The following is a 15,507-nucleotide window of genomic DNA, read 5'->3' as shown; positions in this document are numbered from 1 at the left end:
GAACTAGTGAAAAAATAGTTCAAAGTAGTCATGTTATTCAGTACATGATCAACTATTCTCTGTTGAAAACAGTCCACAAACCTTTTTACAATTTGAGCATCTCTATTGACTTTATTAAAAAGGAAACGAAATTTTAAAACCGAATTTGTAGCGTCGAATTTTCAACTACTGTAGAATATTTCCAATTTTGAATTTCTCCAAGCAACACCACCTTGTTTATCAGTCAATAGTTCATAGTAAAATTTTTCAAATATACTCACATTGTTCTTCTCACTGTAGTTGATCAGCGATATTCGGCTCAACTCCTTGACCAGCTCCGTTGTGTATGTGCAATGGCCGCGGTGCGCCTGAGCAACGCAATGAATAATATCGTAGATGGACAGTTCCGGCGGGTTGAGGGTCAATGAGTCGGGCAAAATCGTGGTGACGACAGCGGTTGACGTGCTGATTTCGGCACAGTTGGTCATGGTGCCGGCTCCGATTCCGATATTATTATTGTTATTGTTGATATTGTTATTATTGTTATTGTTGTTGTTGTTGTTATTATTGTTAATTATATTATAATTGTTGCTGTTTGTATTACTATTATTATTAATATTATTGCTGGCACTAATCACAGCGACTGTCGACGTGGGGGGTCCACCGCAGCTGCTTAACTGAGACACCTGGGTAGGCGTCGTCGAGTTTACACAAATGTTCATTTCTTCAGGACAATTTCCGGCTTCGCGCGATTTCTTTGGAACTCGTCCATAGCGGACAGCTGCAAAAAGGTGAAGAAAAAAAGTCAGTTAGTTTTATTCGCAAAAATCGGACACCTCAAACTAAGTGGGTGCATTTCATAAAAGATAGTTGAATTTCCACTTCGTTGAATAGCCAAGAAAGGCAGTAGACTAATGAAAGTGCAGGAAAAAAACGAACAGTAGGTGAAACGGGCGGTAAACAGACTGTATGCAGCATAGTTTTCCGCCTTTCTTCTGTGCCTATTGCAGCATAGCAGCATAACACGTCTGCTGCATTGTACAGAGTCGAATAAGCACACGTGCTGCCACAGAGTCTGTACCTATGTATGAACTAGGGAGCCACTATTGAATTACAAATTTGCTCTTCCGGATTTTTACTGAATTGTTTGCAGTTCTCCTATCGTTCTCCTCTCATCTAGGTTTTGCTGCCGCTTGATTTTGTGTTATGCAATGAGTGTTGTGACAACGTCATGCAAAGGTGAGAAGATATATTAAAGTAAGTTGTATTTGCTAGCATTGAGGAAATGTTCACAAATTATCAAATTTAATGTTTTTGAGATTTCTAGGACATTTTGAGACGGTTTATTCGATTATAAAATTGAGTGATAGATATCAACTAACCTTCAATGCCTTCAAAACTATTTAAATTATTTGCAACGTTTTCGTGAAAAACAGATCCTCAAAAAAAGTAAAGCAGATTTTTGTTCAGATCTTCACAACTTTGTAAAACTACCGTTTAATGTTCTGTAGTGGAACTTTTGGAATTTTTTTACTTTATTGCTAAAATCTAAACACTACAGATGCTCTTATCAATATATCAGAGCAATAATAGTCATAGATTTTCATAAAAAAACCGCACCAATCACATGTGCCTGATGTGCACGTGGCTAGTCTACATATTTAGTAAATAAGTTTATAAGGTTGCAAAAAGCAATCAACGCAAATACGTGGAATTATACATTTTTATTCTTTTAAGTCGTACAATTAACCAGAAATTCTATCGAAAATTCTATTAATAGCATTTCGCTAAGATTTTCGATAACATTCTTAGTTAAGATGATAAATTAAGATAGATGAAAAAAGCATAAGGTTGGCAAATGGCTGGATACGTGTAAATTGAGACCCTAATGCGGTCATTCACCTCTGTCCAGCAACTTCTATCCCAACCTCTAGAGTTGCCGACCGGGATACGAGTAACCTTAGCGGAGATCGGGTAACCAACCCCCGGTGGAAACTATGGTCGTATGCTAACTGGGAAGGGGGTCGTAGGCGGCTGTGTCCCTATATTAGGGGCGGCATACAACAGCGTCTGACCCGGAGCGGGCAGCTGAATTATGGAATGCTGTATCCCGCCAGCTACACCTAAGATGGCATCCCCATCAGCAGGATGTAGGTATTGCGACCCTGGTGAGGTAGCATACCGAAACCTTTTTTTTCAATCACAAACAACAAAATTAGAAATATGGAACGGATCAATCGGCAAACAGCTAGGCTACGAACACACAAAAAAGATTAAAGTAAACCTTTGGAAATTGGGTACTTGGAACGTCTCCCAATGAACCGGTGCGGGCTGGCTTGCTTGCTCGAGAACTACAGCGACAGGGAGTCGAAATCGCAGCGATTCAGGAGGTTCGGTGGCCAAATACCGGAGAAAGGGAATTCCGTGCAGTAGATCCTATTGCACACACTTCTTTCAAGTACCACATCTACTACAGTGGCGGCAAAGCTACGGAACGGGGCGTCGGTTACGTAGTGCTAGGAAATCAGAAAACAAGAGTCATCTGGTGGAGGCCCGTAGATGACCGTGTATGCGTGTTGAGCATTAAGGGCAAATTCTCCAACTACAGTTTAAACAACACCTACGCACCGACTAACAATAAATCCGATGCAATGATGAGTTCTATGACAAGCTTGAGCAGATATATGACGAGTGCCCAAAATACGACGCAAAAGCCATCATCGGAGACGCAAACGCACAGGATGGGAGGAAGAAATTTTTCCGTCCGGTCATTGGAAGGCATAGTCTCCACTCGTCAACCAATGAAAACGGCCTGAGGCTGATAAACTTTGCCGCGGCCAGAAAAATAGCCAAATGTAGCTCCTATTTTCCATGTTTGAAAATTCGCAAACACACCTAGAGGCATTCAAATAGAGAAGCCTGCTCCCAGATCGATAACAAAAATAGAACCCACCGTCGGAAGAAGCCCGAGTACGCGGCTCGGCAGCGCAGAGGACAGCTTTGCTCGAAACGACGTGCGGAGCTTCTATAGAACAGCCAACAGAGTCAGAAGCAGGAATTTCCCTGTGCCGGTCATGTGTAATGACAAGGACGGCAACCTGCTTACTGATAAACCGACGATTGCAGCCAGGTGGACGGAGCATTTTCAGGCGCTGTTGAACGGTGAAAAGCCGGATAAGCAGAGCATAAACAGGATGACGCTTATGAGTGACGAATAAGCTGTGGAGCCACTAACACAGGAGGAGGTGAAAAGGTGATTAGTGTGCTGAAAAACGGCAAGGCCGCTGAAAAGAACGGTATCCCGACCGAACTTTTAAAAGCGGGAAGCGAGCGGCTGTAATATGTGATCCACCAGATAATACTAAGGATCTGGGCGGATGAACAAGTGCCGAACGACTGGTTGGAAGGCCTCATATGCTCTATCTATAAGAAGGGTTATCGATTGGATTGTTACAACTATCGAGGCATTACGTTGCCCACTCCGCATATAAAGTTCTCTCCCGTATCCTGTTCTTCAGATTGAGACCGTTAGCGGAATCCTTTGTTGGCGAATACCAGGCTGGTTTTCGACAGGGGCGTTCCACGACAGATCAAATCGTCACCCTGCGACAGATCCTCGATATGTTCCGGGAGTATAACCTGCAGACCCACCATCTGTTTGTGGATTTCAAGGCAGCATTCGACTCAGTGAAAAGAAACGAGCTGTGGAAGATCATGCTGGAACACGGTTTCCCGACGAAACAAATTAGGCTGAGTCTTATGACAATGGAGGGATCGAAATCATGCGTGCGGATAGCTGGCGAGACATCAGCCGCATTCGTAACGTTGGATAGACTGAAGCAGGGGGATGCGCTCTCTAACTTACTGTTCAACATCGGACTTGAAGATGCAGCACGAAGAGCAATCGTGCAAAGAAACGGTACAATCATCACGAAATCTCACATGCTTCTTGGTTTTGCGGACGACATTGATAACATCAGTATTGACCGTAGGGCCGTGGAGGAGGCCTTTGTACCTTTTAAGAGGGATGCAGCGAGATTGGGACTTGTCATTAACTCTGCCAAAACGAAGTACATGGTGGCTGGCATGGAGCGTGGGAGTTCCCGTGGTGTTGGTGCTGAGGTGGAGATATATGGGGAACGATTTGAAGTGGTTGACGAATTCGTTTATCTTGGTACGCTTGTGACATGTGACAACGATATGAGCCGTGAGATGAAACGAGTTGCAGCTGCGAACAGGGCTTTCTACGGACTACGTAACCAGCTAATGTCCCGTAGTTTGCAAACTCACACAACAACAACTCACGCTGATACCCCCGGTGGCCCTTTACGGACATAAAGTATGGACTGATCGGCGAGTGTTCGAAGTTTTTAAGCGTAGTTCTGCGATCGATACTTGGCGGTAAATTGGAAGATGGAGTGTGGCGCAGACGCATGAATCACGAGTTGTACCAGGTATACAAACATGCTGATATAGTAAAGGTAATACAGCGGGACAGGCTTCTGTTGGCTGGACATGTAGCCAGAATGCCTGACGAGAGAGCCGCCAAAGCTATCTTCAGTAGAGAACCAGGAAGAGGCTGTCGACTCCGTGGTAGGCCTCGCACGCGGTGGATGTGCGCGGTGGAAGAAGATGCAATTCAGGATTCGGAAATTTGAAAAGGTAAAAAATTATATAAAACAATTACTTATCGAGCATTCTACCATTGCTTCGAACAAACAAAAAGTAGAGCCCGGACAGTAATTAGAAAAAATGTCTTGAAGTAGAAGTTTAAGTTGTGTGAAAATTTTAATCATTGAATAATCAGCTGAATTTGGCATTAACAATCAGGAATTGAAAATGGTAACAAATAGTTAAGACGTTACACAATAAGAAGATAACCAACAAGTAAAAATAAATTTCGTCAAGCCTTACAGTCAGAAATGAAACTAAAACAACCGGACGATGAGAATGTTTTAAAACTTATCGAAAAGAAATAGAAAGTTTTATAACAGTCATTAGAGTGTTTTGCAAAACATATGGAAAATTGCGCAGGGAACAGAAAAACAATGAAGTTGAAAAATAACTGGAGTGTATTGGATTGCTAGCAAGATATAAACCCACGTTTTTGCTAAAGACAACTAATCCTTACATTCCTTACAAAGGTACACCATAATATTGCCTTTTTTATTAGATTACACATCATTTCTTTTTTGAGTCTCGTAATATTTGCAAAATTTCTCAAAATGTGTTGTTCTCGTGGAAGGGGAGGTGGAGATTGGCCGACTGAAAAACAGTAAAGTCGCTGGAGTGGTCCAACATTCCAACGAGCTGTTGAAATACAATAAAGAAACATTTGCTAGAGCCAAGCACTGAGTCGTTTCTAAGATTTAGGAGGAAGAACGAATACTGGAGGAGTGAATGGAAGGTATTGTGCGTCTCATTTACAAAAGGGCGACAAGCTGGAGGGCTGCGATTGCCGGGCAATCACTCTCCTGAACGCCGTCTACAAGGTACTCTCCCAAATACTCCGTCGACTATCATCATTTGCGAAGCAGTTCGTGGAGCACTACTAGGCGATATTCATGGGAGCCCACGCCACTACGGATCAGATATTCGCGGGTCGGCAGATTATGCCGCGAATACAACGTGACCATACATCCTCTATTCATCCTCTATTATATTCAAATCAGCATACGACACAATCGATTGAGACCATATAGGGGGTTTCCTCTAGCCCCTTCGAATCTCTAAGAAGTTTAAGTCGTGTCTACTGTTTAAAATTGCTCTGGAAGGTGTAATTAGAAGATCAAGAGTCGGTTCAGCCATTTGGCTTCGCCGACGACATTGACACCGTGGCTCGGACCATTGTGAAAATGGGGGATACGAACATCGGACTAAAAGTCGAGGTCAAACGGAGTGTTTTGATCAATGATGTATCGAAGACGAAGCACATGAAGGGAACAGCTTCAAGAGAATAAAGTGCTAATTGAATCGAAGTGGTCTACGAGGTCGAGTATCTGGGCTCACTGGTAACCGCCGACAACTAGGGGTGGACGAACGGCTCACGAGCCGTTCATATGAACCGGTTCTTAGAAAAGAGCGAAAGAACGAACGGCTCACGAAAAAGAACAACGGTTTTTTGAGCGCACCAGAACTGATGGTTCGCGCTTTTGCAAAAGAGCCGTTTCGCCCGCCCCTACCGACAACGATACCATCAGCGAAACATTAACAGGAAATCACACATACTTTGGTTTCCAGAGCGTCCTCTGATTGAGTAGAATTCTCCGTCGCACTAAATTGAACATCTACAGTACACTGATCAGACCGGTAGTCCTCTACGGGCATGAGATATGGACTATACTTGTGGAGGACCGACGCACTCTTGCGGTCTTCGAGCAGAAGGTGTTCGGTGGATTGCAGATAAAAAAAGGAACGTGGAGAAGGCGAATAAACCACGAACTAAAGAAGCTTCTTGGGGAACCATCTATCGTTCAACCGCTAAGATTGGCAGGCTGTGTTGGGCTGGGAATGTCGTAGTGATGTCGGACGGCAGTCTGATAAAAATGGTTCTTGAAACCAATCCGTAAGAGACAAAACGGACAGCGGGGAAGGTGGATTGAACAAGTGGAAGGCGACCTACGGATCCTACGCAGACTGCAGAGCTGTAGTGGATCTGACTTTCACGTACAGTAAAGACCAGCAAAAGCAAGTAATAAAAGTACATTTGGTAACAAAATATGCTAATAGTAACATTTTGTGAAACGATGAAAATCCATTTTATTGTTAACACTTGTGACTCCGAAAAAAAGTATCATAAATTGTTCGAGCGATTGCAATCGTTTCTCTCTTCCGATAATGATTGTCTCGTGATTCTTCCTTCTCTCTTGTATTCAAACTTCTCTCATATGTAAAGTGTAGAGTGAGTCATCGGTTTGTAGGGCTATTGTGAATCCAATTTTTGAGAGAGAATAAATTATCCCAGCGAATTTCCGAATTTGTTCGCTAGGAGACAATTGTCGCAATCGACTGATAGACGAAGTTGACTCACAGCTGTGAATATATGAACAACTACTGTGACATACATATGCTCGTCGCACTCTAATATGATTGAACTGGGACAAATCAAAGACACCATTAACCTAGTCACATTGCAGGGCTAGCGCTACGACACTAACAGTCTCTTCCGAACCGAGACTCGAACCTACGACGACTGGCTTGTTAGGCCAGCATCGTACTTCGAGACCATCTGGGAGCAGTGTATATATGTATATATTCTATCACCTAGCAGTGTATATATGGGCAAACATTATCGGTCAAAAAACAAAGAAAAAAAGATCAATGTTGCTGTTGTTGTTGTTGCAATTGCTGTTCTTTAATTTTACGAAATTTAAAAAAAATGCGTTATATCGAGGTAAAAGTTACGGATCCTTCTGACAGTGCTTTGGTTGACATTGAAATTCGAACCGTTCTAAACATTTTGAGCCACGTTGAATTGTCGAAGCGGATGTGTAAAATTATATTCGGATCGCAACTTTCATCAAGTACAGTCATACCTCGATATGAGGCAACTTTATTTTTATTTTCGTTACGTTATATCGAGTTACGTTATATCGAAGCAAACAAAAATTTATTTAATTTATGCAAGAATGTTAATGGTTGCTCAAATATGCGCTAAAACCCATTTTCCATCACCTATCAGTATCTTTAAACCTTTCTTATGCCCATTTAGAAATATTTTCAGAAGCAAAAAAAATATTTTTTTTCAATTGATACACAGGCTACTCAAAGATGCGTGAAAACCTATTTCCTATCACTTATCAGTAATTTTAAACCATTCTTATGCTCATTTAGGACAATTTTCAACAAGTAAAAAAAAAATTTTTAATTGATGCAAGACTGTTGACGGTTACTCAAAGATGCGCGAAAACCTATTTACCATCACCTATCAGTATTTTTTAACCTTTCTTATGCCCATTTAGAGAAAATTTCAACAATTGATGCAAGAAAATTTTTCTAATTGATGCAAGACTGTGAATTGTTACTGAAAGATGCGTGAAAACCTATTTTCCATCACCTATTAGTATCTTTAAACCTTTTTTATGCCCATTTGGGACAATTTTCGCATTAGTTTCATTAATTTTAAAACTTACTACAAACACTTTTTTGAAGCAATTTATACCCCGAAAACAGTTGCTGTATCATTTATTTTCAATTTCAATACATTTTCAAAGTTACATTATATCGAGGTAAAAGTTACGTTATATCGAGTAACGTTATATCGAGGTGGCCTTATATCGAGGTATGACTGTATAACTTCTCTGAAACAACATTAATCGTGACAACTTTTTTCAGTGGTGAAAGAGAAAACGGTTTCAAACTGTCAAAATATTACATATTTAACCACAATGGATGTCGCCATCGCCATAGAAGAAAAAAATGGTTTATTGCACAAAATAACAGGCTCAATCAAGGTGAAACGGGACGTGGTCGCGATCAACTCGAATTTTGCAATCTAATTTTTTTTTGATTTATGAAGACTACGCACATGAAACTTTGATCAATTGTTTTCACAACTGTTGCATGCCTGAAGTAGCAATTTGAGTGCTGTTTATTTAGTGGAAGCCGAATTTTTTACGATCAAAATACAGAAGTAAAAAGAACTCTAACCTCAAAATTGTATAGGAAAAAGTCACAATCCCGTTTCACCTTAATATTATTTCATGTCTCAGTTATTTGAGATGAGTTCTGTAATTGGATTGATTAAGTTTTTTACGTAAAACAAATCGAAATGGATTACCGTTACCATGTTTTGACAATATCATCAATATTGAATAGCTTGATATCTAGTATTTATGAATTTATAACTCAGGATATAACAGATTGAGAATATATTTTAACTAACATAATTGTATTCCAAGCAGAGATTTACGCTATAATTGAATGTGCTAACGTTTGCTTAAGGAGAAATTACAAACATGCGAATATTTGCATTTTCTCTGATAGTCAAGCGGCGCTGAAGGCTTTATGTGCCTCCAAATGCACGTCAAAAATTGTCTGGGAGTGCGTTCTCTCCCTGCGGAGCCTGTGTCGTACGAACTCTGTCAATCTGTACTGGGTTGCAGAATTGAAGGCAATGAAAAAGCAGACGAACTGGCCAAACAAGGTTCCACCTCCCAATTCATTGGTCCAGAACCCTTTTGTGGCATTTCAAACTGTACAATAAAAATGGAACTTAAATGCTGGGAAGAACAACGGGTGACTTCCAACTGGATGGCTGTCGGAGGATGTCACCATTGCGCCAAACGCAAAAATTACAAGGAAGCTATTAGAGCTTAATAAGTGGGCGCTCTGTATCTACACAGGACTAATAACAGGGCACTGTCCGAGTAAGTATCATCTAAAGAACATTGGTCGGGTTCAAGACGATACTTGTCGCTTTTGTCGCTTTTGTAGCTTAGAAAGTGAAACCTCGGAACATCTGCTATGCAGCTGTGGTGAATTATACATGAGCAGAATCAAATTTCTCAACAAGGGTTGCTTACAACCTAGTGAAATTTGGTCTGCTAATCCTCGGAAGGTAATTGGCTTTATTAAGCACATTGTACCTGATTGGGAGCGTGCCGAGGCAACCGGTCATCACTCGATCAATAGTGGGGTGACTGGGCATCCTATATAGCACGTATAGTAAGGGGGATATACTACAATAGTTCTAAATAATGGACGCAGTAGTCGAATTCCACAAAAAAAAAAACATAATTTATCATTTTTTCAATTGCTGAATATATGAATAGTTAATCACTTGGATTTTGGTAGTATAGGAACTTTTTTTTTGTTCACACAACATTTATTTGACACGGCACATAGTATAGGAACTATCTGTAATATTATTAATTAATCTTTTGTCATTATCAAATATTTATGCAACCGTTTGTGATGCGCAAGTCAATGGACCTTTTTATATTTATGTTATGCTAAACTCATGAGGTCGTTTAGAATTTTAGTGCAAATTGACCGTAAATTTCATCATGAAACATATACAAAAATATTGAGAAGTATAACGCTGAGAACTGTAAATTTAAGAAGCAACTCAAAGTATCTTTTTACTGGTTTGCGACTAGCGTTATGCATAATCTATCAGAAAACGAGTATAAATGTTCTCAAAAGTCTGCGTTCTCCATAGCAAGGAATCTAAAAGGTGTAAATTTTTGGTGTTTTTTTTACTTACCGACTTACGCCACAATATGTTATTCATGTGTTAACTTTTCAATTCTAATGGATAAATATTTCAGATGCACCATTTCCACCTTCACTAAATAGTAATATTTCCTCCTGTTGAAAGAATCTACATCTAATTCACTTCATTTTTCCGACTTTAAGCATCACTTTGTAGGATTTTCAACATCCATATTGCACTTCAAGGGAACACTTTTTAGAAAGAAGAGAAATCTTCTTTACCAGCTTCACATACGCAATATCTTATTCAAAGGGCTGCTTGTCACTAACTGGTCTATGTTGCTCCTCGGGATTCAAACACGGTTTCAAAAAACCCACGAAAAACAATTGCACTTCGAATTCGCACGAACAAGGAGCAGTGCCATAGAATGTCCAAACGAAAGTAAAAGTTGCAATTGCATCGGGCTGCCTGTAAGAGTCGGCGGCATACTGCAACGACACCCACCCGCGTCACCTTTTCGAATAGGAGATTGCATAGCGGCAACTGGCGTCACTGCAGATACTGCCGTCATTGCCGCCGTCGTCATCGTAGTCCCCGCTCAAACGACGTGGGCTCGGGTACACTTCTGCCATTTTCACGGGTCTGGTTCACTCGGGTAGGCAGGAAAACCGTGTTACAAAAGTGAAAGAAAAATCCGGAAGAAAACTTCAAACTGCACTACCATGCACTATCAATGCAAGCTGATTGTTGCTTTGCTCGCCCCAACTCATACTTCGGCTTCGAGTTCGGCCTATGTTTGCATACATTAGCATGAACTGAAGCCTTTTCGACACTGCCCGGAGAGCTGCTCCAAGTCTGCACCTAGGGTTTGCTTTGGGTTGGATCCGGCACTGATCTTCAAAGTTTGCAAATTTCTCCTCGCTAAATGGAGTTTCTTACTACTTCCCGTCGACGTCTTTGCACGAATGTGTTTAACCGATGCACTTTTTCACTGCAGCAAGAAATGCAATGGTAAGCGCTGCGAATTCATTTCTGCGGAAGGGGGAAAATTGGCTGTGTAACGCAAGGGTATTTACTCTTACAATATACTTGTACAAAGCACTATGTTAAGTCATTTCCATTTGGGTAACCACCGCTGCAAAACCAGCCGTCAGGGGGCTAGGAATTGGAGCCGTATTCGGTCCAGTGCAGCGTAGATAGCATCGATGGTACCGGGTTGGTACACGTGTGCGAAAAAGAAGTGTACGGTGCGCGGCTACCGTTCATATAGGATGGGCAGGGCGCCATCATATCGACACCGCAAAAACGGCGACGCTCGGTACACGACAAACCGCTGTTAAGGCGCTTTTCCTCATTGAGATCGAGCATGCTTTCGGCCCGAGCAGCTAAAGGTTTCATGCGTTGGTCAATTATAGGTACTAATGCAACAGTAGCTTCTTCAAGCACCATTTCCGTCTGCAGTCAGGGCAACACAATGACTCAAAATCAAAGAATGTGGTCGGAATTGTACAGCAAGTGAGTTTTTAAGTTTATGATATCCTTAACAACTCGGCCAAAATACCATCATTGCGGCATTGTGGCCGTGTAACCGATACAGCAGTGCCTCTATATTCCCAAACCAGCCACACTTAGTCGCTTATCTTACGAATCGAGCTCGAAACGTTGCACTTTCTCCTCGCAGTTGCAGTTTACACAATAGTTGATTTTTAATACTATTTCCTGGTTTTTATCATGCAGTAAATAGATTATTCGGACATGTAATATTTACCGTCAGGCATATTTTGAAATATACGAGACTGCAATTTATTGGAATTGGTTCACATTTTGGCAACATTTTGAAATTGGCTGCCGTTGCACCGAACGTCACGAATTCAGATCCATTTGTGATCACACACAAAAGGACATAAATTCGCTCATATTTACAATAAAGGTGTTGCAAACAATTTAAGTTATGTTTGTTTGAAAGCCCATATTGAATAAGTGGGAAGTATTGCAAAATAGGTTAATCAAATTGATTGATATACAGAGTCTGCAGACAGAATCTATGTGTTTGCTCAGCGACTGTACGTATTTTTATTTTCAGCCTCCTCTGGAAATCAATTTTTTGAAATATATTCAACAACACTCGAAACAATATCGTTTATATTTGGCGATATTATGCCTGTAGTATTTTTTTTTTGTGCAAACAATAAGGCACAAGTATATCGTGCTTGTTGAAGAAGCACCAAGAATTTCTCGTAAGGTGTCAAAGTCAGAAATAACTCTATATCCTCGAAATCTAAATCCAATAATACTAACGTTATCATAATGAATGGTTCTGTCTTATTTAACTCTAATTCAATCAAATTTATAATATGGTTATTAGATTCAAAATAATATGGAACCTCTACAAAGGTTCATTAATTGGAAAACATAAGTAGATATGGTAAACAAAATTATTTACAAGTTCCAGCAAAAAATCGTAGGAATCAACAATTCCATTTTTGTTTTTCGCTTGAAATTTTTTTTCATTTGCCTACAACTACATTCGCTATATTACGAAGACAGCTAATATACGTTCATTGTGATAAAGCTTAGAATAATAATATAACATCTAACAATTTTGAAACGTAAAAAGAAATTCTAAATGAATCTTAGTAAATAAACCAAAAAATCACAAGCATTCGCAGGCTCTTACTCTTCCATAAATGTGTATATTTAGGAATTAACTCTTTCGATACTATCCGGTCACGATTATATAGTGAATATCGAAGATAAAATTAAATAAATATCTGTTGCAAAAAATTACAAGTTTTGTTGAGTTATTTATGGTAATCATATTTATGAGATAGATAAACTTTCAATCACCATCAGCAGCAGCATTGCAGTTTTTCCTCGATTGCACTTGAATAGAAACGTACGAACAAAAGTGTACCACTGCAATACGAATAGTACCGCTGCAGTACGAATAATAACGCTGCAGTACGTATAGTACCGCTGCAGTACGAATAGAAGTGTACCGCTGAAATGTACGAGTAGAAGAGTACCGCTGCAACCATAGACGACGAGAAACCTGCGGTTCTTTACTGCACTGGTACTGTTGCTTTTACATTGCATATTTTCTTTCAAGACATCAGTTTTTATTAGGTTCTGAAAGCAGGTTTGAAAATAATTGTTTGAGAATGGGTATTGATTCAAACTCTTTGGAAAACTTTTACCTTCGAGACATCATATTAGTCTAAGTTCATGGAAGTAAAAATAAATTGACCTATTGGGACGGGGAGACTCTGTCAATTTATATTTCGATATTGATACAGAGATTATCACAGGGAACGGATGGTGTCCATTCACGTCGTCTGTGCTAGGAATGCTCGCATGTAATTGGTTCATTGTTCGTGTAAATTTGTCATTGAAACTTTTTATCAATTTTACCACTTAGCAATGAAATTAGAGTGATAATTAGCATTTTACAAAATTGTTATACATTTTATCTATCCAACAACAAATTGGTTATTGTTATCCATCATGTGGTTATGCTGTTATTAACGTTTGAAATCTGACGCAACATTTGCCAGTTTCATTTCCAATTTTACAGAATGCATCCCAGTATAGTAAACAAAGACGTAGTCTCACGTCAAAAGCTGCATTTGCAAACATCAAAGTGAGTCGTCGTCATATTGATTTTTTTCAGAAAAATTGACTTTTAAATTTAAATACCCACCATCCTATTAAAAAAAGCCATACTTTTTTACATAGAATATTTCAAAATCAGAGATGTATGTCGTCTGAAACAAGAATTACATTAATATTACCAAAACGTGATCGACTCCACCGTTTGCTATTTACTAAGTCTTACTTTATAACTTTATTACTTTATTACTAAACTATCGTAACACATCATAATTTGCACAAATCATCTCCGAACGAGCTTTTATTAAAATAGGGATGAAAAGGAAATTCTTTTGCATATATCAAAACCATTTTCAGTTGAAAATCGTCAGACGGTAGTGACGCTGTTAATCTCCGCTTTGAAACAAAAACCATTTGTTTCATTTTTCAGTACTTTCCGGCTGAAGTGATGTTTACCTCCGTCATTACCAGTTTTACAACCACTAGCTATGGGGCGCGAGTGAATAATGATCAAAACTTGCGTGACGTACTTAATGGATGTCTCCACATGGCCTTTAGCATTCACCTTTCCGTCATCGGTTTATTTGCGGATCGCTGTAGATTAAGAGCAGGTGCATCTAATGCCACGCTACAAGAAATTAAAGAGTCATACTTTGCGTCAGTCTCTCGGTCAACTGGAACAATCATTAGTATTATTTGAAATCAAGTTATGATCACCCGACGGAAAAGAAACCTGTACCTGTAACCAGAAAAATAAATAAAAATGAGACTTTCGAATCGATTCGATTTTGCTTACATTCATATCAAAATTACTTCATGTTTTTGAAATCACGCCTGGAGTTAAGAATAAAATGGCGATCCGTATTCCTAAACGGATTTGCTTCAGCCCCTAGCTCCGTGATGTCGCATTTGGCATTAACAATTTGGAATAGGCTTTATCGGGGGAAGATGCTGGTGCAAACACTAATGAATAAGTGAATGACATTTTGAGGTTACTAAAAAGGAAGGAGCTCATGGCTACAGAATTCAGATCGGAAGTATCTTGTTCAGGCTTGTAAACGTTCAGTATCTTCATTCGCTTCCTTACCGTGCGTCACAGTAGGCTTTCGCTCGTAAGTGTAAAACAACCTTCGCCTCTTAAACAAAGAACAGGAGTCATTCCGAGTTGTGCTCTCGTCGTGTTCGGTCGCAATTTCATTTCGATCTCGATAGTGCCGACCAGTTAATCGCCTTCAAGGTCACCGTGCATTGTATTGCGTGTGCACTGCTGCTCGTTGCCGTTGTCTATTGAAGACAAAGGAACGCATCATCGCCTATTGCTACCGTACGCCACAGACTGTACGTTGTGTCGCTACTGCGAGAGATCCAGTACCCGGCGTACTGCTGTTTGGCTGTACTGGTGCTGCTGTGTGGCTTGAGCGGCTGCAGCTTTTGCTAGCGGACTCTTGTGTGAAGGACTGGAGATTGGCATTGCCCGTGCGCTGATTGCGGTGGAGAGCGGCTGCAGAAGATAAGTAGTTTTTTTTTCTTGGTTTTTTTCTACAATATTATTTGTTGATTGGCATTTTGCGTGTGTGGCTTACGCGTCCAACATGGACGACGAACGCGGGGATGAAAACCCGCTCGTTCTACCGCCTAGCCCTCCCGGATACAAAGTTCCAAGGGTTAAGAATGGAACCCCGCAGGAAGCTACCCATCGGCTTAAGCAGTATCCGGAGGGCAAAGTTGGTATTGGGGCTGTATTTTTCCGGCCGAAAGTGAAA

The 15,507-nt window shown here is 40.3% G+C and overlaps 1 protein-coding gene across 2 annotated transcripts in view; it reads right to left on the bottom strand.

The window, feature by feature from the left end:
• LOC129721820 (ecdysone-induced protein 78C) overlaps positions 1 to 15,507 on the bottom strand; it is a 90,115-nt gene that overhangs the window by 2,804 nt on the left and 71,804 nt on the right. For both annotated transcript variants that reach the window (XM_055674834.1, XM_055674833.1), the window contains one exon: positions 261 to 760. In XM_055674834.1, the coding sequence (XP_055530809.1) occupies positions 261 to 760 (500 nt within the window). The remainder of the gene's footprint in view (positions 1 to 260; positions 761 to 15,507) is intronic.

This window comes from Wyeomyia smithii, chromosome 2 (assembly GCF_029784165.1).
Source record: "Wyeomyia smithii strain HCP4-BCI-WySm-NY-G18 chromosome 2, ASM2978416v1, whole genome shotgun sequence".
Taxonomy (NCBI): Eukaryota; Metazoa; Arthropoda; class Insecta; order Diptera; family Culicidae; genus Wyeomyia; species Wyeomyia smithii.
The sequence above is the reverse complement of the archived record's forward strand: the minus strand, read 5'-3'. Positions and strand labels throughout refer to the sequence as shown.